Source organism: Brassica napus, chromosome A3 (assembly GCF_020379485.1).
Source record: "Brassica napus cultivar Da-Ae chromosome A3, Da-Ae, whole genome shotgun sequence".
NCBI lineage: Eukaryota > Viridiplantae > Streptophyta > Magnoliopsida > Brassicales > Brassicaceae > Brassica > Brassica napus.
This window is the reverse complement of record NC_063436.1, coordinates 20941925-20969163: the sequence shown is the minus strand read 5'-3', so window position 1 is coordinate 20969163 and position 27239 is coordinate 20941925. Positions and strand designations below refer to the sequence as shown.

General features: G+C 30.1%; 3 protein-coding genes and 1 long non-coding RNA gene across 4 annotated transcripts; all 4 read left to right on the top strand.

The window, feature by feature from the left end:
• Window positions 1-313: 313 nt before the first annotated feature.
• LOC106439740 (inositol-tetrakisphosphate 1-kinase 2-like) lies at window positions 314-7600 on the top strand. The gene is made up of 9 exons (XM_013881244.3): window positions 314-1443; window positions 5999-6080; window positions 6171-6203; window positions 6274-6394; window positions 6468-6560; window positions 6637-6756; window positions 6840-7072; window positions 7147-7231; window positions 7311-7600. The coding sequence occupies exons 1-9, from the start codon at window positions 1271-1273 to the stop codon at window positions 7421-7423; spliced, it is 1053 nt and encodes a 350-aa protein (XP_013736698.1). The 5' UTR covers window positions 314-1270; the 3' UTR covers window positions 7424-7600.
• A 7174-nt stretch (window positions 7601-14774) lies between these two features.
• On the top strand, window positions 14775-15450 carry LOC106439741 (pathogenesis-related protein 1). Its single transcript, XM_013881247.3, has one exon. It carries the CDS (start codon window positions 14836-14838, stop codon window positions 15319-15321), a length of 486 nt encoding a protein of 161 aa, XP_013736701.1. The 5' UTR covers window positions 14775-14835; the 3' UTR covers window positions 15322-15450.
• Window positions 15451-20770: 5320 nt separating this feature from the next.
• Window positions 20771-21873, top strand: LOC106444221. The gene is made up of 3 exons (XR_001288199.3): window positions 20771-21177; window positions 21264-21402; window positions 21555-21873. It is a non-coding gene; the product is annotated as an uncharacterized LOC106444221 (long non-coding RNA).
• Window positions 21874-24375: 2502 nt separating this feature from the next.
• On the top strand, window positions 24376-26886 carry LOC106444222 (pathogenesis-related protein 1). The gene has a single exon (XM_048776650.1). The coding sequence runs from the start codon at window positions 24545-24547 to the stop codon at window positions 25082-25084; it is 540 nt and encodes a 179-aa protein (XP_048632607.1). The 5' UTR covers window positions 24376-24544; the 3' UTR covers window positions 25085-26886.
• The last annotated feature ends 353 nt before the right edge of the window (window positions 26887-27239 follow it).

The window sequence follows — 27239 nt, the reverse complement described above, 5'->3', positions numbered from 1 at the left end:
TAATAACTGTAAAAATGTCTCCTTCGGATATGATATGTCTATAACCGAGTCCCCAACATGAGCCAAGTTTGTTTTAAAAGTAAATAATTTTATTTTTTTATATTATATAATAAATATATATTATTTACTGATAATTAAAATATAGTTATTCATCTATCACAAATAACTATGCAAATATGTAAATCAAGTACAAAAATCAAACAACATAATGATTTCCACAAAAAAAATTTGAAAATATATTTATGTTATGTGGTCTTATTTTATATTCTTAAAACAATGTAATACAATATTATACATTATTTTTTTAGAATTGATAAATACATATAATATCTTATCCGCGCGTAGCGCGGTTAAAAAAATCTAGTTTTATATAATAATGGAAAACATGATGGATGTAAAATAATGTTGGAAGGGTCTTGATACATAAAAATTAGTTTAACGGACATTCATAGTTTCATAAGAAAACTTTAGTTTTCATGTTATGTGTTTATAAAAACACACAGATTGCATCAAAAAAATGTCAAATACATGAAAATGAAATAATAGATTGAATGTTCTGCTCGTGAGTAAAAAAACATCGTCAAATTCATTTTTATGTTGTACTTTTTAGTATATGGTGAATATATCTATTTATGTAATAATTTACTTTTTCCAGAAATTCTGAATATTGACTTTATAATCTCCAATATTTACAAGAGACTTTCAAAGTACAATCAGATTGAACTCTCATAAATAAAGTAAAATTGTCGTTTGTATAGTTGTATATAAAACATTTGCCATAATTTTTTAATCAGATGATAATACATTATGAAAGTTTTTGAAATATTTTCCAAAAATTTTAGTTAAAAAAAAAAATGATACGTTATGAAAAACACGTGTATTCCATTTGGATTTTGTAAGCTTGCGTTACGTCGACAAAATGAAAAACCTGGAGCCTTGATGCAAAAAGAAAAATGAAAATCTGAGCCACGTGGAAAATAAAAGGCCCAGCAGCAGTAATGGGGGTGGGTATTCGGACAGAGGTTCGAAGAGGAAAACCAAAAAAAAAAAAAAAAAATCCCAAGAAGAAAAAAAAAGGTTCGAAGAAGCTTCGGAACGAAACCAATTCAATTCCACCTCAAAATCTCTCTATAAATATTTGCTTCTGATTAGAAATTAAAAACCCTTTCTTCCAAAATCGCCAAGCTCGAATTTTCCCTTTCTTCTTAACTCCTCCGCTGAATCTCACTCTGTTTCCTTCTTCCCCGATTCTTCATCTCTGATTTAGGTTATGCGAGTGGAAGAAGAAGATAGCATGGTGCCTCAAGGAAGTGAAGCAGACGGTGAAATGGTACTCGATACGGCGTCGTCTCAACATCAGGAGGAGAAGCTCGTTATTGGGTATGCTTTGACGTCTAAGAAGAAGCAGAGTTTCTTGCAACCCAAGCTCGAAGTTCTTGCTAGGTAAATAGTAAATACCCCCTTTTCTTCTTTTCTATATGTTCCGACAACGTTGTAACAATCTTTACTTTACTTCTTTCACAGATTGTTATTGTTCGGTCACTTTGGTCCATTGTACTGAGTATGCAACTGTTTTTTGTATTTGGATTGATTTAGTTATGCTTGTGGGAAGGAATCTCTTGTTTCTATGGGAACTAGATCTTTTTTCCGCGCTACGCGCGGATTAGTGCACTAAAATATTTTTAGATATTTTGTTTTTATATTTGATTTTTTTTTTACATTTCTTTTCTCTCGAAATCATAAAAGGTTTAATAGAAAAAAACAAAAAAAAATAATAACTCAACATAATTTATAGTGATTTTTTTGAATTGGTGAATTTTACTTTGTTCTTTATTGTGTTTATATTAAACTTTTTCAACAATTTTATGCAACCCAAATCTTCTTGTTTGAGGTGTCTCGTAAATTAATAATTGAGTTTTCTCTATTATGTCACTTATATATATATATAATATTGTGAATTTTTGTTGGATATTATTATTGTTATGATAAATGGTAAAGAAAAAAAACCTTTCAACTGTAGATATTGCAGGTTTCTAGATATGAAAGATGTTGCCTTCGCTCATGTTTAAGCGTTAGGGACGCCAATGACAGATAAACAATAATAAGAAAATTATGTGTAGATTATTTCAAGATTTGTGTATTGCTGATGCTGTGATGCATGAGTTCGATCTTTATCACCGTTCTTACTAATTTATCATCATACAAAGTTCATAAAGTCAATCAATTCAAATTTTTTTTTCAAAAAATCAATCAAGAGTTTAACCAAAAATTTAACACCGCTTGACTTTGTTGTAGATATAGAGCAGGTGAGATGGAAGGAATCATTTATAAAGTATGTAAGAAGAAAGAGGAGAATATGGGAGATGAGTTCATTCCACCGAAATAAAACCTTAGAGACACTACATATGAGATTGATTAGCCTCGAGGAAATGTCTCGTATGAGAATATGATTATGTTGATATATGTAATTATATTTTTATTTATTTATTAGTATTACTGGATATATTTAAGTAAGATGGCTGATTGGAATATTTTGATTGGTTACTTTTTGTTAAATATTTTGGCTTATGTTGAAGGTCTCTCTTTGAAAGATGTTTTTATCTTCTTCTTTTTGTTTTTATGTGTCATTTTTGTTGTTTTGTCATGTTTTAATTTTCCATTTTAGATTTTTATTAGTATGAATAATAATTTATTTAAAGTATAATAGATCATTTTTTATTATTTGATTAGTGTTTTTCTACTTAGTTATATCAAAATTTTAGGAAATTTTTCCTAAACTGCCACATTCTAAATACAACTTTTTATGTTTATCTTAACCATATTTCTATCACTTTTAAAAAGATAAATAAACACTTCTAATAATATGGTTAATTAATCTAAAATTAGGGTTTAGATTTGATGGATAGTGTTTTGGAAAATGGGTATATGATTTTAATAAATATATAAATAAATACTTAATATTTTAAAAAATGAAAATAGTTTCAAAAAAATTTATAATTTGAAAACAAAATCGAAAAAAGAAATTTTGACCAAAAAAGAAAATTTGAAAAAAATTATAAGAAGTTTCAATTTGAAAATGTATGATTCAAAAATTATAAATTTATTATTAGTTATTTAAATTTGAATAAAAAGTTTCAATTTTATATGTTTTTGTGTATCTTAATTTTTTAGTTTAACCATATTTTATTTTACTAAATTTCATTGTTTTATTATTTCCTTTGTTAAAATAAATATATACTATTAATTGTCTTCGTCTTATTTTGTTTTTTTATCTCTTACTTTTATTCAAAATATATAAATACATTAATCTTTACACCTGGTGTTTTCATATTTTTATATTAATTTTAGATTAACACAGAATTAATATTTTTGTATATCCAGTATACAATATATTATTGTTTTTTGCTGTAACTTTACAATATATTATTGTTAAGTCCGCTTAGGTGAAGAATCTGTGATTGTGATGCTTTTATCGCTTTTTCACAGCTTTAAAATTGTTGATGAAGCACAGTTGTTGCTGTTTCATTGCTTCCTTCGTTTTTTTCAACTACCTATATCTCTAGCTCATCATATAAATGTGCAGTTCCAGATTCTATGAGTGTGCAGCGCCTGCAAGTATATCCCCAAATATTTTTTAGATTACATGCATTGAAGATTTTTATATTTTATTGTGATTAAAGAAAACTGTTTACCATGTTGCATACTGAAAGCAAGATGAGTAGTTTAAGATATGAGGTAATGGTTTAGTACTAAAAGATCTTCTTTGAGCTCAAATACTAAGGAAAAAAAGGAAATAAGGAGAAAAGAGTAACAGAGCACATCCCCCATATAGGAGCTCCTAAAATCACATTTTTTGTTCTCTTTATAATTTGAGCATCCTCACCTTCCACCTGAAATTCAAAATTTTCCACAGGCTAAGGAACTCACATTCACAATGTAAAGATTTTGTTTTAAAAAAAAAGAAAGACTATGTTTTTAGAAGATCACAAACATATTTGCCTTTGTTTTTTTTTTTTGCAAACAATGAGACACTAAAAGAGAGATAAGCTTGAGAATCCAAGGCCTTGATTGTTGTCGAAGAACCAATATAATTTCTAACAAAAAGTCAAATCTCAGATGAAACAAACGACTTATTCTGTCTGAAGATCTGTTACAATTTAGGAGAATGTAAACCACAACTCCCACAAGGCATAACTTTTTCTTGCAAATTGTAACCAAAAATTATAGCAGATTCTAACTAAAGAGAAAGTTTGTAACACAAAAGTTAACTTCTTCAACTCAACCACAACATTCAACGTCATATTTTAAACCAAATCGTGTCTCCAACTACATACTACTTATGTACTGTACACACCCCAAAAAGATCATCCATGTACTTGGCCTTTATGGTTTTTGCTCTGTTTTTGAATCTTCTGCAGCAACTTTTCCTTCATTTGTTCAACATAAGGAACAAAGTAAACTTATTACCAAATCGTTAGCAAAAAAACCTTAAGGAAATAAAAAAGAGAATAATAACCAACACTTTCCTGCAACTAAAGCGTGTTGCTGCCGTACGAATAGAGGTGCGTCTTTTTGAAAGAAAAACATCATGTAGCACCTTTCCATCATTGATACTACATTTATATTGTGCAACCTAAAGGGATGTTTTTCCTAACCCTGGCTTGAAAAACGTTTTTCCTTGATCAATCTAGCCAATTCTCAAAGGGATATTACTCTTACCTATAATATAATCAAATACAACAACTGAGTGATTTCATATCTACAAAACAAATTCTACTTGATTCCAATTTAGTCTTGAGAATTCCGCGTTAACACCTTGATCAAGGCTGGTTCTGGCCACAACTATTCTCTGCTCTTAGCATTTTAGCTTCATTTGTTTCCTTAACAACAATCTCCATGGACTTTGATCAAACTGTGCATCGTATCCACCTTCTGTTAGACATAAGAAAACAATATTAGCAACATTGCACAAAAACAAATCTACTAAAACCAACTGAAAGATCGACACAAACCTGTGCGTAGTAGTGATTGTCACCGAACGTGTCAAGATTCTTATTGCAGGTGTCAACAAAGAAAAAAGAACCAGCCTTGTAAGGACCTACAAAAACTGCTGCAGCAGAGAATCTAGCATACAACCCTTCTGCTATGGAAACTACCTTGGACCATACACTTGTTACTATAGAAACAAACCAAAAATCATATTTTAAATCTAGATATTAGAAGATGGATAAAGAGATTGAAGCTTTTAGGTAACCTTACATACAAACATTAAACATATAGAGAATATTGTAAAGATTCTGAGAATCAGTAAGCCATCAAATACAAAGATTCTGACCGGGTTCGAGGTATTGCCCTGAAGTTTCCAATTGCTTCCGTACAAACGTATCTGTAAAACATGGCCAGAAAATATCATAAGGTATATGGACGCAGACATTAAAAAGATGTGTCAAGAATTTCAGACCTATATCAAGGATATGATTAGGACCGGAGAGATAATGGCTACTACAATGATTTTGTTCTTTCAGGTTGAGTAGGCTTGGCTGTCTCGGGGTAGAGGAAGGCTTCTCATGGGATTAGGGTTAGACAGAACTATGACTCCTATAAATACAAAATATGAGAAGAAACCGAACCAGTTTTGTGTGTGCGATAAATGCTTACGTTGGGAGGAGGAAGCTGAAGAAACTAAGAACGTGAACTGATGAGATAATATGGCTTGTGATTATAGTTATTGAGAGTTGACATGGCACAAACTCATATTCTAAGTGGCTGATTTAATTTGCTGAGGTGGATAGGCTCAATGGAGCTTATGTCCTCCTTTTAGTATAGTATAGATATTCCCTTTATATTTATCATTTGGATTAGTTTTTCCACTTGGAGGTCAAAATGTCTTCATGGCTTTGACTTGTGATTTTTAATTCTTTTTGTCTCATTTACTTTTTATCATATCTGGTAATAGTTATTTTAAACTGAAAATGAGCTCTTTGTTTCATGTTTATAGGAAGAAAGGCATATCCTTTGTTTCAATTGACCAGGACAAGCCTCTCTCTGAACAAGGCCCCTTTGATGTCGTTCTGCATAAGGTTTCTGGTTCTTTGCATCTATCCTTAGCTGCTGGAATGTTAAGTTTTTTTTTTTTTCCCTTTGGAATCTAATGGATTGTTTGCTTGCAGTTACTGGGAAATGAGTGGCATGATGTTATTCAGGTTCGAGAATAGTACTATCAGATCTTCTGTTTCTACAACAGTATCTTATGTTTCTGTCTCTGTTTTGTAGGATTACCAGAAAACGCATCCAGACGTGACCGTGCTTGATCCACCAGGTGCAATCCAGCGTATATACAATCGACAATCTATGCTCCAGGGTCTTGCTGATTTGAATCTTGCAGAATGCGATGGTAACTAACTACTATGTTTACGGTTGCAATCTTTAGAGTAGGATACTGAGATGATGTTGTGGTTTCTCTGTAGGCATGATATGTGTTCCGAAACAAATGGTTGTGTTACAAGATACAACATCTAGTGGTAATGAAGTTGCAAAAGCCGGTCTCAAGTTTCCATTAGGTATCAGCTAAACTTATAACTAACTATTTGGACAGCTGATTGAAAAAACTCAGTTTTGTATTTACTTGTCTTCCAGTTGCAAAGCCACTTTTGGTCGATGGAACTGCAAAGTCACATCAGTTGTTCTTAGCCTACGACTGTCTCTCGCTTGCAGAACTTGAACCCCCTTTGGTTCTTCAAGAATTTGTCAATCATGGTATTAAGTTACACCTTAATACTATATGTCATTGTGATTTATTGGAATGCTATCTTGACACGCACTTTTTTTAATGGCTCAAGGTGGAGTTCTCTTCAAGGTCTTTGTTGTTGGTGATGTGATAAGGGTGGTCCGACGTTTTTCTCTGCCGAATGTAAGCAATGTTGAAAAAGAGAAAGTTGCTGGTGTGTTTCAATTCCCAAGGGTATCATCTGCTGCAGCTTCAGTTGACAAAACAGACTTGGACCCTCGTGTTGCAGAGCTACCTCCAAAGCCATTACTCAAAGGGCTTGTGAGAGAATTACGAAGCCGATTGGTATGCTTTAGAAGAGTCTGGTACAACTGTATATCCATTGTAATATCTGTTTTTTTTTTGTTTATGGTGTGTAGGGACTCAGGTTGTTCAACATTGACATGATCAGAGAACATGGGAGCCAAGATGTGTTTTATGTCATTGACATCAACTATTTTCCTGGCAAGTTCTTTTACCTTTTTTTTTGTGAAACTCTCCCTCTGTGGCTCAATCAGATGATTTCAATGTTATTCAATTGCAGGGTATGGAAAGATGCCAGATTACGAGCAGGTGTTCATTGATTTCTTCCTGGGACTGGCGCAAGCGAAGCATGAGAAGAAGGGACTTTGTGTGAAAAGTGGAATAGAAAAGTGAAAAGAGATTGAAACGCTTGCATTCTGAAATATTTGTGTTGAGATGATAGGCTATGTACAGAAGATAGCTCTTCTTCCATGTTGCTAGCAGTAGCAGATAAACAAGTTTTGATTAGTGATCACATACATCTGTGTTTCTCTCCTATTATCAATCACAGCATGTTGCTTTGTTTTGCTATCTGAAGAAAATATATTTAGAACAAAAATCTGTGAGAAAGCATTTCATGATTTTTCAGATTTGATCTTTAGTTTTTAGGTTCTTTAATCTTTTAGGGTGGGGCATACCCTCATTTATCAGATAGTTAAAAATTAGTAGCAAAAATGTTTGCAATTGCAAGTTGCAATTTACGTGCTTTTTTTTTTGAACTGAATTTACGTGCTTTTTTGTGTGTGATTTAAACAGATCGCATATTATCATGAAAAGTTAGTGTTAACGTTTATTAAAGACACAAAAGGTAAATAAAACTAGATTTTGACCCGCACACCCGTGCGGGTGTTAGTTTAACTTATATATATATGATTCTGTTCTAGCTTTGTTGAAGAACGTTGCTTTTAGCTTTATTTAGATTGTAATAGATAAATTAGTACACTGATAAATTAATACACTATAAATTAATTTAAAAAATTGATCTCAAGTTAGTATAGTTCAAAATATGACACTAATTGATAAAATAAAATACTTTTCTTATAAAAAATTATATATACATATATAGTTTCATTAAAATTATAAATGAATAATTATGTATATTTTGTTTTTAACGTGGAGATCCCAAAGATTTTTTAGATTCAAAAATTAATCCCACGAAACCTTTCATCCAGATGCATGAAATTATATAATTAAGGGCGCAGTTAGGTGGCCAGTGCCTACTCGAACCCAAAACGAAAACTCCAACTAGAACCCTTTTACTATTAGGCCAAGACGACTTGGTTTCTATATATATATATATATACTTTTTTAACCCTTTATATATATGCTTTATGTTGTACAAATTTTGTATTGTTTATTTTATATTTATGATAGAGTTCATTTCTATTTTGCTTAGCACTCAATATATTTTGATAATATTTAGTAAATTATATTTAAAATTACACTTAAATTCTGTGAAACACATTTTATATACACCAAATAATATAATAAAAATAATTTGTAATTTAAAATTTAAAATTTAATTAATGTATATATGGTAAAATTAACTATTTTCTATTTTATAAAAATATAAATTCTAAAATAGAAATATCTAAAACGAAATTTTCTTTTAAATTAATAAATTATTATAATCTCAACATTATTAGTATATTAATTTTTTACCGTATAATTGTATAGAACTGTCTTTTTGGGCTCTAAATGTATTTTCAAATAGGTAAATAGTAAAAAATCTCACATCAGAGATAGGAGAAAAGATCATCTAATTTATATGATGTGACATTTTTTAATTAGGCTCAAAAGTTTTGGACACATTATGGAAAAAGAGAGAGAATCATTACGAAAAGCACATGAATTTTGTTCGTCTTAAACGAAATTCCGTCGGCTAAGGACATTTCCAACCCTACTTCATTTTCAACTCCGAACATCATTATGGAGTAAAATCTTTTCTAACCTCACTCTATTTTCAACTCTAAAATAAGTCATTACTCCATTTATGGAGTAATCTTACTCATTACTTCATTTTGGAGTTAAACTTTTTTTATTTATAAAATGGTCCTTTGAATCTTTAATGCTTCTATTTTTTACTTAAATAATATTTAAAATGATACAATAACATGAAAATAGTATATTCCACAACAGATTATTTAATAATTTTAAATAAATGCATAAAACAACAGAAACATAAATAATTAAAATAAAAATAACATAAAATAAGTAATTTAATAATCTGGAAAATCCGTTTCGGATCCGCTAAGGTCGGTGAAATATTGCTTAAACGGAGAAGTCTGAGAAAGAGCTTGTTGAGCGTGAACTTGATGCACTAATTGAACTTGGAAGAGAAGCTCCACCTACGGATATCGAAATTGCAGAAGATGAAAATATCCGATTTCAAAATTTTCTTGCTCGATTTAGGAATATCAAAGATAAAGAAGATCATTTTTCATTACGAAATGCATTAGTTGATCATTCGTGAGAAAAATATTCTAATGCTCATTGTTGAACCCACATATATGTTGTCTTTTTAATGATTTCTTGTACTTTTTAATAATAAATATTTAATTCAAATAATTTATATTTTAATTATTTATCGTAAACATAAAATAGTTGGAGTTAATTGGTAAATTTTTATAAGTATAAGATTTTATTTGTAATTATTAATAAAATAAAAATGAAATCATTTAAGAAATATTATTTTTGGATTAAAAAATGGAGTAATACATTGGAGTAAAACCTTACTCCATTTTGGTGTTGCACCATTTTGGAGTAAAAAATGGGGTAATACATTGGAGATGCTCTAAGAGTCGGAGTGTTATCTTCTCTCCCTGCGTTTCATCTTCCTCCTTAAGCTCTTTGCCTTCTCTGCTCCGGTGACCGGCGCGTGGTGGCTCCGTTAGCACCACCGCCGGTCAGATGTTCTATATTTTCTCTTTCTTTATGTTTGGTCGTTTTTCGTTTTCAATTTTAGTGAGTTTAGGGTTGGTCTCCTTTGTGACTCGAGCTTTTAATGAGTTCTTCTCCAGATCTTCTGGATCTGTTGTTGATTTCGCCGTAGCCGTGCTTCTAATGGTTTAATTTTACAGCTGTGGTTGGTGTTGGCGGTTCAGACAGTGGTTCTGTTTTAGATCTGGGATCTCATTAGTTCATGAGTCTGGTTCTGGGTGGGTCGTTAGCGGCTTTGGAAACGTGGTGGTTCAAGCCACCTTGGTTTCGTGTGTTAAGCTTGGCCTTGGTTGTCTTAAACCAAGTAGTTTGTAGTTCTGTTTTAATCTCTTGTGAAAGTTGAAGTAGCAGATTTGTTTCCTATGGTGGTGCCTCAATGGTCGTTTTCTGTTCGTTTATTATTCTGTGATTCTATCCGGAGTGGTCGATCGGTTAAAGCTTCGTGTTGGTTGAGAGTTTGTGTGGGCTTCTATCTAGGAGTAAGTGGGCGATGAATGCGTCGCATCCGTATCCGAAGGGTGTGTGGACCGAGTAGAGTTCCCTCCTGTCGGGTTATGAAGTCGCGAGATTTTGGTTATGTGGACGTTATCGTTGGCGGGCGTAAGCAGCAGCGATAAGTCGTGGTGCACTGGGTGTAGGAGGTGGATATTGTCGCGTGGCGGGCTATAGGCAGCAGCGAAAATTCCCGATCATTGGTCACTATTTGGATTTAATTTGCTTATTTAACTTGATAAATCGTTATGTTTTAAGTTGGCATGTTTGTTTGTTGCCGTAAGTTATCCCGGAGTGGATTCTAGTTGCCGTCTTCAAGTGGGCTTTTGTGTCTGGGGATTGCTCTTTCATCCGCCGGTTTTTGTATCGGATTGTGTGTGTTTTAAAATTTTATTAAGATGCATGAAATTATTAATTATGAATCAATCGCTGCATTAATTTAAAAATGTTTAAAATTTTTATTAAGATTTTGTTAGGTTTTTTAACATATTTTGTTATAAATAAAAATAAAATTTAAATTTACAGTTAAAATTTATTTATTAATATCTATATAATTTATAAGATTTTTTAGAAATGTTATATATTAAATAGATTAACTTAAATAGTCAAATAGATGTAATTGATGAAATAGACCTAGTATGATTTTTGATGGTATTTCTTTTAATAAAGAAGATATAGAATATAATTATAAAATTTGAAAAATGGCATACACTTTTATTTTATTTTGTTTCATAATAAAATTTTATTTAAATTAATGTATAATAGTATATATTATTAATTACGAAATTAATCAATGGTATTAATTTAAATAAAATATTTTAAATTTTTATAAAGATTTTGTTAGATTTTTTCTCAACATTTTGTTATAATTAAAAATAAATTTTAAATTTACAGTTAAAATTGATTTATTATTAATATCTTTATATATTGAATAGATTAATATAAATAATTAAATAAATGTAATTAATGAAATTAACCTAAATAAATCTAGTATGACTTTTTTATGGTAGATAAAAATGGTACTTCTTTTTTAATAGAGAAGATATAATGATTTTTTTTTTTGAACAAACACAATATAATGATAAAACATTCAAAACTACAAAAAACTTAACTCATAGAGACAAAATGTGTTTTAATAGTAAACTATTCGTAAGAAAAGTTCTAAACTAAGAGGTACCGGTAGTGGTAGTTGCTCTAGTTGATGTAGGCAGCCACAACCTAGTTTTTTTCTTTTCTTTCTTTTGACTGTAATACCTGTTTCTTTTTTCCATGGCTTAAAAAACGATCCTCTAGATAATTTTAACACATCTGTGAGTTCTGTAACATCAAACTAATATTTTCTCAATTTCATAAAAAATATTATTTAAACACTTTTCGCACATATTTAAAAATGGTTAAAATATATTTATGTTTTCATTAATTAGCTCTGTTTAACCAATATTATTTGAGGTAAATACATTTATTTATTAATCAACACATTTTAAATTAATATTCAGCTAAAAATAAATGTAAGATAAATTGAAATTTTAAAATGATACTTTTTGTGTAACAAAAAGAATGCTAAAGTAACACTTCTTAAAACAGAAAAAAAATTCACTAATAAAATTTCTCTTTTAAAATTCTACAAAGAAAAATAAAAGCTATAGCCCCAACCAATCAGGTCCTAAGTATAAATAAACTATAGGTCCAACCAATTAGATCTTAATGGATAAGATATAGTCTCAACCAATCAGATCCTAAATATAGGTAAATTCTGAACTTTATATCTTTAATAAAAAAATGAAAAATTCATTAAAATTTTAACTAAATTGTTGTAAGAGTAATTTACTCTAAAAAGATATTCAGAATTTCCTTAAATCAAAAGTCTTCTCTCTAGTGGTAGGCCGATAAAGAAAAATCGCCCCACCGGTTAATCATGCCTCAATCACACCCACAAATGTGGATATGTTCTTTCTGTTATTGTGTTGCTAACGTCATTGAGCTGACGTCATATATGTTAGTAAAGAAAATACAAGCAAGATTGACAACGACATAAACATTTTAATAAACATGACTATTCTTCATAAATTTTCACTTTAGGTCTTCTTTGTTTTATACTAGGATTTTTATTTTCTTGGTAAATTATAAATAGTACTAGGGATGTGTTCGCGCTTCGCGCCAAATATTGTTTTATTGTTATCATGTATTTGTTTTTTGAATGATGTAATTATGTGGTCGTCTTTATTTGTTAAAAGTATTATTTGATGTTTTTATTGTGTTATGTAGTACTAAGTGATAGGTTAATATATTTTGTGTTTGTTTTTTCAATAACACATTGTTGTGTGTGTAGTACTTGTTAGTGGTGAAATAAGAATTTGATGTAAATTATATTGAATTTCAATAACTTTACATTTGTGCATTTGTTGATTCTAAGTAATACAAACACAAGTAGCTGATTGCATAGTTGAAAACTAACAAAAGAACCTAACCATCAATTAAACGTTTAAATGATAAAAATGAGACTAAAACTCAGAACATGACTCTCAATCGAGCAATGACAGACCATAAAAAAAAGCAAGAACAAAGTGAACACTCAGTTTGCCGCGAGCTACAACTACTAAAGAGATATTTTCAAAAATATATTTTTCATTACGTGGCAAAAGACTTTTATATTTTTATTCTCTATATGTAATAAATAATTATTTAAATAAATAAAAGATATCTTTTTTATGTTTATACTTTTTTAAATTCAAAATTTTTATAAATTTTTTTTTGATTTTTTTCAAAATTTCTTTTTGAAAATCAAAAATTATGTTTGAAAATATTTTTATAAATTTTATGTATTTTTAAGTATTGATTTTATATATTTATTAAAATACTAAATTTCACATTCCAAAAATCTTACTCCACCCACCCCTCAACTCTAAACCTTAAGTCTAGATTAGTTAATCTTAGCGGTATAAATGTATTTTATTCTTCATTAAAAGTAAAATAAAGTGATTAGTGTAAACATAAAAATTAGTATTATAACTATGATATTTATGGCAATTTCCCAATTTTCTTCTAAAAGTCACTGGCACGTTTTACCGATTGTAAGTTTGTAAGTAGTAACAACATAGAAACTTCAACTACTACCCCCTCAATTATGGCCGTCTTCTCCTTGTATAAGTCTTTTATCCGTGCTAATCACCGGAAAAAGTGCTCATCAACCAACACGTTGAGTTCAGCTCTTGAGTCTTACAATATTTACATCCTAGAATGGATAAAGCAGTAGTTAAAAAAAAAGTATGGATAAAGCACATCCTCCTCCAATGACGGAAATAAAATCACTCATGCATGCCATTTCTTAAACAAAATTTTCTAGATTCCTTCGTCTGAATTTGTTTCATTAGGTGTTCTTTTCTGATGTAGTATAATAGCTTCACTTGTTAAAAAAAAAAAGCAAAACAAAACTACATAAGTATTAGAAAATACCATAAAAAGAAATCATCTCAACAGATAGTCATGCGTTAAAAATGCCATTAAAACTCAAAATTTTCATAAACAAAGAAGAAAATTCTGTGCACCTATTTTAAAATATTTTATTCCAACTTCGAATTTGCACATGGAATGAAAACCCAACTTCAACTATATGAGCAGTATACTCATTAGACCATCACCAAAGTCTATCATTAAAAAAAAACACACACACACATTAAAGATAAGGGCAATTTTGAGAAAAAAATGAAAATATAAATAATCACACACTAAATTTGAAAGAACATTACTCACAACTTCATTTCAATGTTAGATTTTCTTATTCGCAAACTGATCCTTAAACTTTAATATAATGTTTCTATCTAAAATATTAAATATATGCATGTATTCTCTATTTTAACAAAATTATTAATATTTTCATTAATATAATTATTAATTCATATAAATCATTGTATATTCTACTAAAATTAAATTTATGTACATAAATAAAAATTTATTTAAATTAAAATTAGATCAAATTTGTAAGTTTTAAAATAAAGAATTATTACAAATTTATAATTATTATTAATAAAATAATATATTTGAAATATTATCTTTTAGAAAAAATGAAGGCAACCATTTGAATAAAACCCAAACTTATTTTTAATGTAGATTACTTTTATTTATTGAACAAAAGGCTACATCGTTTTAAGGTAACATTATTATTTTGAACAGAAAATGAAGGCAACCACTGAAAATGTTCTTACTATCAAAACGTGTTTATCTTTTATGGTTGGTGCCGAAGACTCGAGCTAGTCTCTATATAAACCGTTCTTGCTAGCCCCAAAATCATAACACACAAAAATAAGCTTGGAAATAGCACTTATAAAATACGAAAAATGAAAGTCACTAACTGTTCTCGACTTCTATTAATTTTGGCTGCCCTTGTGGGAGCTCTTGTTCATCCCTCGAAAGCTCAAGACAGTCCACAAGACTATGTCAACGCTCACAACCAAGCACGACAGGCAGTAGGCGTAGGTCCCGTGCAGTGGGACGGTACGCTTGCAGCCTACGCTCAAAACTACGCCGACCGACTAAGAGGCGACTGCAGACTCATACACTCCGACGGGCCTTACGGAGAGAACTTGGCCGGGAGTAGCGCCGACTTTTCTGGCGTCAGCGCCGTGAACCTTTGGGTTAACGAGAAGGCTAACTATAACCACGATTCGAACACGTGCAATGGAGAATGCCTTCACTATACTCAGGTTGTTTGGAGAAAGTCTGTGAGAATTGGATGTGGCAAAGCGAGGTGTAACAATGGTGGAACCATCATTTCTTGCAACTATGATCCTCGGGGCAATTATGTGAACGAGAAGCCTTACTAATGAGTTATTATGCATCGACATATAAAACACGTGCAATTATGTGGACGTGTTTACATATTCAATAAAGAACATCATATACAGGATGTGTATCAATATTAAAGAAAAATAAAAATCAATGGTTACTAATTATCCGTTACCTAGTTTACTGGCATCTCGTACAATCTCATATATATATATATATATATGAAAAAAGCAATAAGCGTTGTAAATCTGAAAAGCTAAGTATCAGTAACATAGTGATATAACGGAAGTATGGTTAACGTAAGGCTAACGTTAAATTAGTAGAATGCATACCAAATACGACTTTTCAAGTCAGTTAAAGTTTCAAAACAAAAACTGTAATTATAAGAGAAGAGAACCTCCTTTTTCAAAACTATGAAACCAAGCTAAGACATAAATTTATGTTAATGCGGCATTTGAACGCAGCTTGTTGCAAAATGTTTTACTGCATTTTGGAATTAAAATTCTTGAACCTTATTTTGGCTTACATAATTATGGAGTCTCATAATAACTATTAATTATATTATATTTATCTTATAATTCAGATTATTTCTACTAAGAACTAAATTTGATTAGTATTTCACTAATTTCTATTATTAATAATATATGATATTTCATTGAAAAATCGATTAAAAGTTATCTGATAATTAATTATTCTGATCAAAATTCTTCTTCGAGCTCGAGCAGTTAGTATTCCACTAACCCCTCTTTTGAATTCGATGAAATAATTACTTCACCAAAATATTAATCACAAAAACTAGTAGCGTAAAACAGCATTTTATGCCATCTAATGTAAACTAGTACTTACATTACATCAATAGTTTTTTCTAATAAAAAATGGCTGTCAACCACACTAACTATAAGCCAGCATATGATGACACATCTAGACTGTATTAATGTATTTAGAACAATACAAACAATATGATTAAAATAACATGTATCTGTTAGAATGTAGTTAACACCACGATCATACTTTGTGTTGCCAAAAAATGGTACGAATATTGAAAGCGGGCAATCCAATTAATATTAAAAAAAATGAATCGTTCATAATAAAAAGCCAATCTGTTCCACTTTAACCAACCCGTTCCAATTTAACGAACATATTTTAGGCTGTTTGGATTGCTTAAATTAATTTTGATCAGGTTTTCTTTTAGATCAGAAATTTTTACAATAATTCATTACATGATTTCAACGTCTAATCTACTTTTTTTTTTGAACTGGATAATCTAATCTACTAATTCTGCAATAAAAGTATGAGTATGATGTTTAATATATAACACATGTTAGATGATGTATATCATCATCATGTTATAGTTGTATAGTTTGTGTATTTAGTGATATATGAGTAATTAGTAATGTACAAATATGTGGTCATGTGATGACCTATAGGCGGTGTAGAGCCAATCATTTTTCAAAATTTTTTTTTTTTGCAAACTAGCAAACCAGTAAATTGGATCTAAATGCAAATACGAATAACAAATTTGGATGATGAACTTAGCTGCCGCATGTGACTTTCCAGACACAGAACCGAAGAACCCCTTGGACTAGTATTGGACATATTCGTCACCATTGAAATATTGTTTTCTTTTATGAATTTTTTTTTAAAAAAATGTTTCAATGAATCATGAGGTAAAGATAAGATTTGAATGGCTTTAAAGAGCCTAATTTTAGCAGACTTTGATTATTCCACCACAATGATATCATAGTCGCTTCAAGAAATAAGTCATGATGCTTTGTTTTTTCTGCTGATGGATGATAGATGGCAATGTGGTCAGTAATATGCTACTAAGGAAAGAGGGGGTGTACATCCACCCATAATATGCTCTACGTCTAGAGGATCCGTGAATCCCTCTTGGTTAATTTTCAAAAGATAGTGTTTTACTTTTGTTTTTCGCAAAAAAAACAATTCTGTTAGATACTAGCTTTGAATGCAATACACTTTAAATGCAGATTAAATATAATTTTTTAGAATGCAGATCAATTTACATTTTATTTACCATTTAAATTTAAATTTTAGTTCATTAATATTGCAGATTGGACTGCACTAATCTGCATGCAAATTATAAATAGTCATTAAAATGTTGATCTGCAGGAGGAAAAAGAAAGAAAGTTAAAACAAGCCGAGGACCAATAGAAATTAAGTCTTTCATTTGCCTATTAATTACATATATAAACCATTTAATTCATTTCTTTATTTTCAAACCAGATACAAATATTTTAAATATATGGTTTAATACTTTTTTTTCTTTGTTTAATTTAATATATGTTAATAGAAATTTATATATATTTACTTACATGTACATATTTTTTTTATTCTCGCCAAGTTTAAAAGTGATATTTTACATTTTATTTTTGTATTTGAAAATTAATGTTTTGGACTTTTCTTACATATGCATGCTGTTTTGTATCTTCTAAAATTTTATAATTTCACAACGACAACATATAATAATTATATATATATAGTTAGTTTATATATATTTACTTAAAAATGCATGTTATTTTGTATCTTCTAAAATTTTTCAACTTCACAATTAAACATATAATAATTTTGTAAATATAGAAATATATTTATAGTTATTTTTATTTTTATTGTTGATAATAATTAACATATAACAAATAATATATATATCTATTATATATATGCATGTTATTTTGTATCTTCTAAATTTTTATAACTTATCACAAGGAAAACATATAATACTCTAATAGATATATAAATATATTTATAGTTATTATATATATATATATATATATTTACTTACATATGTATATTATTGTGCATCTTCTAAAATTTTATAACTTCAAAATTAAAACATATAATAATTTTATAGATATAGAAATATATTTATAGCTAGTTTTATTTCTATTGTTGATAATTAACATAGAATAAATAATAATATATATATCTATTATTTATAAGAACTTTAATTTTAGATATCTAGTTAATATCTTTTACGTTTTAATATTTAGTATAAAATAATGATTCAATAATTAATTTAAATAGTTAGACTTGCATTTGTTCTGCATTGATTTGCATTTGTTCCGCACGATCTATATTTGTTATGCATGATCTGTGTTTTCTATTTGATCTGCTAAATTTTGTTCTGCCAGTGTCTCCCTTGGTTAATTATATATATATATATATATATACATATTGTTATTGGTGAAGTTTATATGTGCATCAGTCAGAATTATCAGTCAGAAGTTGATATGAAAGGCATGGATGTATAATGTAACTAACTCTTATAGTCTAATGAACCGAGAGTCTAATTCGACAACATTGTGTTTGACCTCGTCAAGCCCGCTGAACACGCAACTTTCAAGTTCGGTGACGTTATGCTCAACCCTCTCGATTTTTTCTCCTAGATCACCCATGCCTATTTCCAAGACTTCACAGAAACACTATTTTCCCATCAGCCTCTTTACATGAGCGGACGTGGTCTCCCTTCTGCGTTCCTCGTCTGGACATCGATAAAACTTCTTTGTCTTTACTTTCTTTAGCCCTACTCTCAGATAAAATTCCCTTATCATAGTCGGCTCTGATATGACTTGTCACAGACTGATTCCTATTCAATCAGAATGTGCAGCCTTAGCATCTTTATACTCTTTGTAGTTGGTAAGTTAAACTCTAACCTCTATCCAAAACTCAGACAATTTTCTTAGAAAGAGAGTATCATAATATAGAAAAAGCTTTAGAGAAGTGTATTCTTATTAAATTCTTGCATATGTTACAAACGAGGCTCTCATCACCTCTTTTCTATAAACGACCAGCTGAGATATATGCCTTACTCTCTATACTTATTTTATGGTTATTTATATGTTACTCTCTATCTAGTCTCTAATGTATTCTGCACTCTTCCAAAACATTTAATACATTTTTTATATTTTATACAAGACTTAAGGTTTAATAAGTGTTGGTGGAATTTGTTCTCCTTTGGTTGGCCCATTTCCTTAACTGATCTTCATGGACGAGTGGGCTCTGGGCCGTGATAGTAGACAAACTTATAGAAGGTCTAGCTCTAATCAATAAAATAATAGTACATCTTTGGGCTTTGTGTTTGGTGTAATCACACTCGGAAACTTTAGGTTCCTGAAAAAAACACGCTACAAATTCGATTGCGTGGATTTTGACTCTCACGATAGATATAATAAAGTACACAATAATGTATTTTCTGCTAAAATTAAAAATTGTATTTTCTGTCAAGAATATAAAATCACATTTATTTTTTGATAAAAACATGCAAATTACATTTGTAGTCTCGTCTAAATAACTTTCACCAAAACCATAAAATTACATTTGTAGTCTCGTCTAAATAACTTTCGTCAAAACCATAAAATTTTCTACCAAAATTACAAATAATATTTTCTGTCAAAACCGTAAAACCCACAAAATCATATTTTCTATCAAAATGAAAAATTTTATTTTCCCAACAAACTATAAAATTACATATTTTTGCTAAAACAAAAAAAATTACATCTTCTATCAGAATCACAAATCAAATTTTCATCCAAATTAACAAGAAAAATTTACATCTTGGGACACATTTTGACATTGCAATTACATCAAGAAGCACATCTTGCTTTTGACACACTTTCTTCTTGTGTATTGTCTCTTCTACCCTTTCATTAACCAAACAACAAACGTTCCACGACAAACTTTACTTTTGTTCTAACTAAAGCTAAGGCCAAGTCCAATCGAACGCTATAACTGTAAAATAGTGCAACATTTGCAAATTTCTCTCTCCAACCACACGGTAAAAAGAACTGTATTTTAGTGTGATTCCCTTTTCAGCTACAGTGTCACACTATATTTGGTGTTGCACTGTAGCAACGGCAAACTTTTTTTTTTTTTCAAAACTGTTTATTTATATATTATTTACTATAATTTATGTATTTTATTATTTTTATAACTGGATATGATATTTAAATAAAGTAAATATGTCATATTTGTTTTGTTATCTTTTAAGTTTATTTAATATAAAATATTAATTTATTGAAAACAAATAAAAACTAGTTGAAAATATATAACAAAATTTAATTTAAACACTGAAAATTAAAACTAAAAAAACAGCATAAAAGATAAAACTGCATACAATCAGATAGCATAATCTAGCTTTTGTAAAGTTTTTTTAATTCTTAAATTTTGTATAATGTACTCTAGCTTTTATTATGTGTTTTTAATTGTTAAATATAAGAGTTTGTTTTAATAATAATATTTTAATATAAATTTTGTCATGTAATATATTTATATTTAAATTAGAAATATTTTTTAAAAAGGTGAAATTAAAATATTATTTAAATTAATATTGTTTTAGGGCCAATTTGTGAAATAACCAAAAAAATATGAAAATTAGATTTTTAGAGAAAGGGATGAGAGCTAAAAAATTATTACTAAACAATAAAAACTAAGAAAATCTTGTTTAATAATATAATAATAAAAAATATTTCTTTTAGTGTAATATTTGGTGTTGTGGTTGGAGAGCTAAAAAATTTTAGTGTTAAAACTATACTAAAATAGTGTAATCTTGACACTAAAATAGTGTTATGGGTTGGAGATGCCCTAAATCCTTTTATCATTTCTCTCTCTTGTTTCAATTTTGAAATCTCCTAAATCCATGAATCCTAATTTCTCTTGCTTCCATTCATTCCCAAATTCGTGAACGCTAATTACATCTCCTTACCCTTTTGCGTCTCGGTCCTTTTTTTTTTGTGAACCACTTTAGATCCAACTATTGTGTGAGTTGCGTTTTCTGGTTTTGGATTTAATGGAAAAGATGAGCAGCCGTTCAAGTCGAACGATTCACGTTTCGAACCTTCCTTGCAATATCCACGAGAGGGAAGTAGAAGATTTGTTAGGTAAGATATAGACTTCATCTCGCTGATTCTTCAATTGGTTTATTGAATGTTGGATCTGAAAAGAATTGCTTTTTTTTTTATGGCAGTATGGACCTGTTCTTCAAAATCGATTTGAAGATCCCACGATGTTGCCGTCAGCCACGACCACTCTCAAGAGCCATCTCTGTCTTTCTCATGTCTTCTGAGTCTAGGCGTTTATGAGTTTTATGGGAAATTGAAGCTTAGGTAGCCATTAATTATCCCATTTGAGGCCTGATTTTGTCACTTCAATAGTTATCTGTGATCAAACACGTTACCAATCCCTTAATGTATCTAGTCATATAGTTATCGCTCTTGTATTCTCCTGTGAAGATGTTTCTGACTTGTGATTTGAACAGATTGTGGAAGTGATGATCAAGAGCTCAAGTAGGGAATGGAGAAACAGTTTGTGGACCTTCTAACCGAGGAGCTGAAGCTGCTAGACGCAGTTGCAGATTACCATAGCCGTCACATGGATGTTACCATTGCAGAAGCTAAAAGAGTTGCATCTCAGTACCAAGAGGAAGCTTTGAATTTTTGTATGAGTTGTCCACGAAACTCTGTCCACAAAATTTTGTATATAAATTTTGTAGGATTGAGATTTTTTGTTCACCATACCTCATCCACAACATTTTGTATGATTCAGAATTTTGTCAATAAAACTTTTTTTTGTTCGAATTTGAAATAAGCTAACAATATATGAATTGTGAAAAATATCTCTGTCCACCATATCTCATCTATGTCCACATCTTTTTTTTTGGTAAAATCCTGTCCACATCTTTTCTATTTATCTAAGTTTTGTACATGTCCACATTTTTTCCGTCCACATCATATATGTCCATGTATTTTGTATAGAAATGTTAAAATATATAAAATATATATATGAATATGAATGTCAAAATATAGAGAAAAATAAATTATAATTTATTGTAACAACTATTTTTGTTTTATGTATTTTAAACTTTGTGAAAAAAAAGAAATTAAACATAAGTTGAAATGAATAATAGTAACATAAAAAACAAACTAAACCAAAATTGTTGTTTTGACGTATATATACACATACCATATAATAAGTTATTATCTTTTCCTTATCATCTCGTTACTTTTTTTTTTTTAAGGAAGGAAGGGCTTTAACGTCCAACATTTCTTCTCTCTCCTTGATAATGTGCCTCTCAAGTGGATTGTGATCTTTATTGTAAAGAAAGACAGCAAAGTGTCTAAATGAGTAAATCAGACTCATTCCTGTTAAACAACAAAATCATGTGTTGACAAAGAAACAAAATCACCTTTTCGCTAAAATTATAAAACCATATATATTTCCACTAAATTTGTAAAACATTTTTTGTGAGAATTGAATTATACATATTTTTTTATCAAATCGGGAAATTCACATTTTCTCGTAGTAAAAAATACATTTTTAAGTAAAATCACATTTCCTAAAGATCGTAAGATCACGTTTTTTTTTATCAAAACCGTAACATTACATGTTTATATCAAGACGGCTAAATCACATTGTCCAACTTTAACCAAAAATTTGTATTTTTTTGTCAACACTATGAAATCGTATTTTCGGAAACCACTAAACAGTACGAAGACCTGCCGTATATTATTTTTTTTTTTGTAAAAGAGGTTAAACCTTAAGTCTATTAAAGACACATATCTAACTCTCGGGTGAGAGGTGCAGCCCACGGATGGATCCTTTCTCGAATATTCAAGTGAGCCATAAACAATACGTTCATATTCGTGTGGCCACATGTAGAGCTAATAATTTTGCACTAGAGAGAAATTAGTTCCTAACCTGAACCAATAAAACAACTACTTCTCTAGTGGAAACCATTAGACCAGCACGACATGGTATGTCGTATATTATATCTGTCGTCTAGACTCATGTAGAGAGCGTAATTTTTAACACTGAGAAAAACAAAAAATAAAAATTAGTGACAACATGAAAAAAAACACAAAAGAAACCATGTGTTAGTGGTCCAGTGGTTAAACTCAATCTGGAAAGTCATGGGTTCGAGTGCCGCTAGGAGGTGATTATCTTGAGGGACCTTCGGGTCTAATACGGAGAAGCCTGCTAACGTGTGGCTACTGGTGAGATTTACATGGGGTGATCACCAGCCCTTCTGGATGCCTCGGCGAGCTCTCCGGCTAAGCTCCGATGGACGGTCATTGGCGCTAGTCGGATCCTCTCGAGGCTCCGGATACCAGGATCATCAAAAAAAAACACATAAGAAAAAATGTTGCGTGAGTTTTTAAGTAAAGAAATTAAAGTTTAGTTAATTCTTAAAGTCAATGAAAAAACGTAGAAGGGCACACTAGTCTATTATCTCTTTAAATATAGAGTAAAAAGTGTTAAATGTCAAAATGTGCCTAATTATTTAATATTCTATCTTTTTAGTTTTTAAATAATAGTTTTAGATTTATCATAAAAATTGGTCTTAATAAATTTCTATTTTTCAGTTTTTCTTTAACTTGTAATCCCTCCCATACAACAATTGTCATTTATCCAAATTTGAATATTTATAATTGTTTTAATTGTTTCAATTTAGTATACATTTTTTTTATATATTCTCTCTATTTTTATAATTAGCTTTCGTATTAATTACTTAATATTATTTTTATGGTTTCTTTTAACAATTTGAAGTTTTGTTTTCCAACTTCTCAAACTGCTTAAAGTATAATTATGGTCAAATTTCAACCAAAAATTAAAAAAAACTTATTATGGTCTCATAAATTCGTTTCTTTTTTCTTTGCATTAAAATTTATTTAAATATGTTATAGTTTAATAACGATGATCGAATTACTCTAGAGAATGAAAAAATGCATTTATTTTTTTATTATATGATAGTAATATGTTTATGATGTCTTAGAATTTAATTTGAAGCCTATATATTGCTTTATAATTATGTTCAAAAGATCTTTACAATGTTTAAATGAAATAGTTTATCTATTATTAATAGTTGGACACATGTTAATTTTTTTATTTGCTTAGAAATATTTGATGTACTAAAAGCACCAAAACATGTAGTACAGATTAATTCTGTTTTAAAATTTTAGTTACAAAACAAAGTTGCATCAGTGCTAATAATACAAGTGCAAATGAATATCTAAAAGGATGGCTAAAGTGTCTAAATGAGATACATAATATCACATTTCTCCTACTTTTTGATTATTTTTATTTTATTTAATCTGAAAACCCTACCAACATACTACCCTTTTAAAGATGCCCTAGGCCTCTAACATTGAAGTTTTTTTTTCAACTTGTTATGATATACTAAAACCTTATTTACTTCTTTATGCTGGCCAAAAAAAAACGCGAGATAGTTATAAAAACTCTATATATACCATGTTCCCACAAACCCCAAAATCACAACCCAGTAAAGCTAAGAAGTCAACCAAAAAAATGGAAGTCATTAGCAATTTTAGGTTTCTGATACTCTTAGCCGCCTTTGTAGGAGCTCTTCTTCACTCAAAGGCCCAAGACAGCCCACAAGATTATGTAAGGGTTCACAACGAGGCGCGGGCAGGGGTAGGCGTTGGCCCCATGCAGTGGAACGAGAGCATTGCAGCCGTTGCTCAGAGCTACGCAGACCAACGAAGAAGCGACTGCAATCTCATACATTCCACTGGACCTTACGGGGAGAACTTGGCCAAGAGTAGTGGCGACTTATCTGGCGTCAGAGCCGTGAACCTGTGGGTTGAGGAGAAGGCTAACTACGACTACCCTTCGAACACGTGCAACGGAGAGTGCGGTCACTACACTCAGATTGTTTGGAGAAGCTCAGTGAAACTCGGATGTGGCAAAGCTAAGTGTAACAGTGGTGGAACTTTCGTCGTTTGCAACTATGATCCTCCTGGGAATTATGTGAACCAGAAGCCCTACTAATGAATAATTATCTACAAAAACACGTGCATTCAGGACATATACATATATATATATTTCAATAAAGAGCGTTATATGCTGGATGTGTATCAATATACTATTTACTAATACAAATAAGAGCTGAGATTACTAGTATACTACTATCATTTTAAAACCCCTAGTCAAAATATTATCTTAGACATCTGTCTCCTTCTTTACAGATCGTGCTGGAACAGATTGTACAACTTTTGTTCCGAAGGGTTCTTCTTCTGCTACTGGGACGCGTAACAAGAAGCGTTCTTCTTATTCCAGTGCGAATCAACTATCTGTTAGCTTCTTAACCCCATCTAGACGTTTATTTTGCAAATTTTGTGAACTCCATTCTCGCGGTTTGGGCTAACTTCATTCCCCCGCTTGGATAGTTAACTAACGAGTCATATTTTAATTTAATGTCTGGTTAGAAAAATATACAATACATTTACTATATATCTTATATTTGTATCGCAACATTTTGTTGAACAAGCACCTTCGCACCGTATCTAAAGTATTCGATCAGTTACATGCAATTCTCTAAAGGATATAGTTATCGAGACACCAAAGGATCTAAGAGCATCCGCAATGGTGGACTCCTTCTTGGAGTCCTTATCATTATTATATTAATTTTTTTTTGTTTTTTTTTGTTTGAATAGTTAAGGACTCTAGTCAAAATAATCTGTCCAATGGTGATCCCCAATTAGGAGTTCTTAGAAATAAAAAATAATAATTTTTTTTTAAATTGAAATTGAAATTTTATTAATTGCATGATTAAAAATAAATATACCAGAAAATAGAAGTTTAAAAATGTATAAGTTTAAAAACTATAAGTTTTTCAATTTCAATTTTTAAAAAAAAATATAAATTATAAGCTAAAAATTTTCTATTAGTTTTTCTTATCTTATGTATAAGTTTATCTTCTTAAAACTATAGGTTTCATTTAATATAAGTGTGATAGAGTTTAAAAATGTCTATGTTTGATACAAGTTTAAAAATGTTTACAAGTCAAATGTTTACAAGTCATAGCCACCACGTAGACAAGGATTTGATCCTTAAATTCCTTATGTAAGGATCAATCCTTGTATTATGTTACTCAAATAATAGTTTTTTAATTTGATAAACATTGGATGTGGAGCTAAGGATCCTTAGCGGACTCCCATTGCAGATGGTCTAATCCAAACATAAGACAGCAAAGGATCTAATAGACATGAATTATTATAGGAGTAAAAAACGTTTTGAAGGTGAAAACTGAGACTAGGGACTGGGAGCTACTTTGATGATAGCGTATCTATCCCACTCCATAATTTACTGCAAAATACAGTGGAAAATAAAGTAATGAAAAAACAAAAAAGTGATTACTCCATAAATAGAGTGATTTTTTATTTTTTGTTCATACTCTATTTTCCACTTCATTTTTAGAGTAAATTATGTAGTGGGGATGAAGATGTCTTTATATATGATTGTGTGCTATGTAGACAAGACTTTAGCATAATTTAGGCGAATGTAGAGTAGTTATAGGATTGGCAAACAGATTAGAAAATAAAGAATTTAAATCAGGATTAGAATTTAAGATATTAAGAAAACATGTTATGCTTTCCATTTGGAATGGAGATTATGACTAGCAAATGAATTAAGGGTTGGTAAATAAATTAGATTAGGATTACTCAGATTATAAAGGATGAGCAGCTAGCCCACACTACCCAGTGAGCCATATAAATTCTTTTGAAATGCACTAAGTAATCATCTCAGAATATGTGGCATATTTACCATCATAAGCAGCTTGCGCATTTGCATCTTGGTCACTCCCATGTCCCTCCCATGGAAAATTAGCCATGTATTGGAACTAAAAGCTGTATCCTCTACACCAACAGTTAGGAAAACCTATAAACTAAGATATTTATGTATGCAAATATGTTAGTTATTGTATTTATACGGTTATACAATAATACTTATTTTTCCTTCACTTATTGCGCATCAATTCAAGTATATATGTTAACAAAAAAAAGTTCTACCCGGAATTTTTTTCACTGATTTAAATTTCCATGTGGATTATTTTAGTCTACAGTCACGCAATCATTTCAGTGTTGCATATCAAAGTATCCTCGTATACTTTAAGACTGCGCAGTGAATTCTTTGGGTGTCAAAC

Bases quoted from the DNA above. Each gene is read 5' to 3' on its own strand.
- LOC106444222 (XM_048776650.1), top strand. From the start codon at position 24,545: ATGTTCCCACAAACCCCAAAATCACAACCCAGTAAAGCTAAGAAGTCA.
- LOC106439740 (XM_013881244.3), top strand. From the start codon at position 1,271: ATGCGAGTGGAAGAAGAAGATAGCATGGTGCCTCAAGGAAGTGAAGCA. The intron at 6,081-6,170 runs GTTTCTGGTTCT...GTTTGCTTGCAG, and splicing joins TTGATGTCGTTCTGCATAAG to TTACTGGGAAATGAGTGGCA. The intron at 6,757-6,839 runs GTATTAAGTTAC...TAATGGCTCAAG, and splicing joins TCAAGAATTTGTCAATCATG to GTGGAGTTCTCTTCAAGGTC.
- LOC106439741 (XM_013881247.3), top strand. From the start codon at position 14,836: ATGAAAGTCACTAACTGTTCTCGACTTCTATTAATTTTGGCTGCCCTT.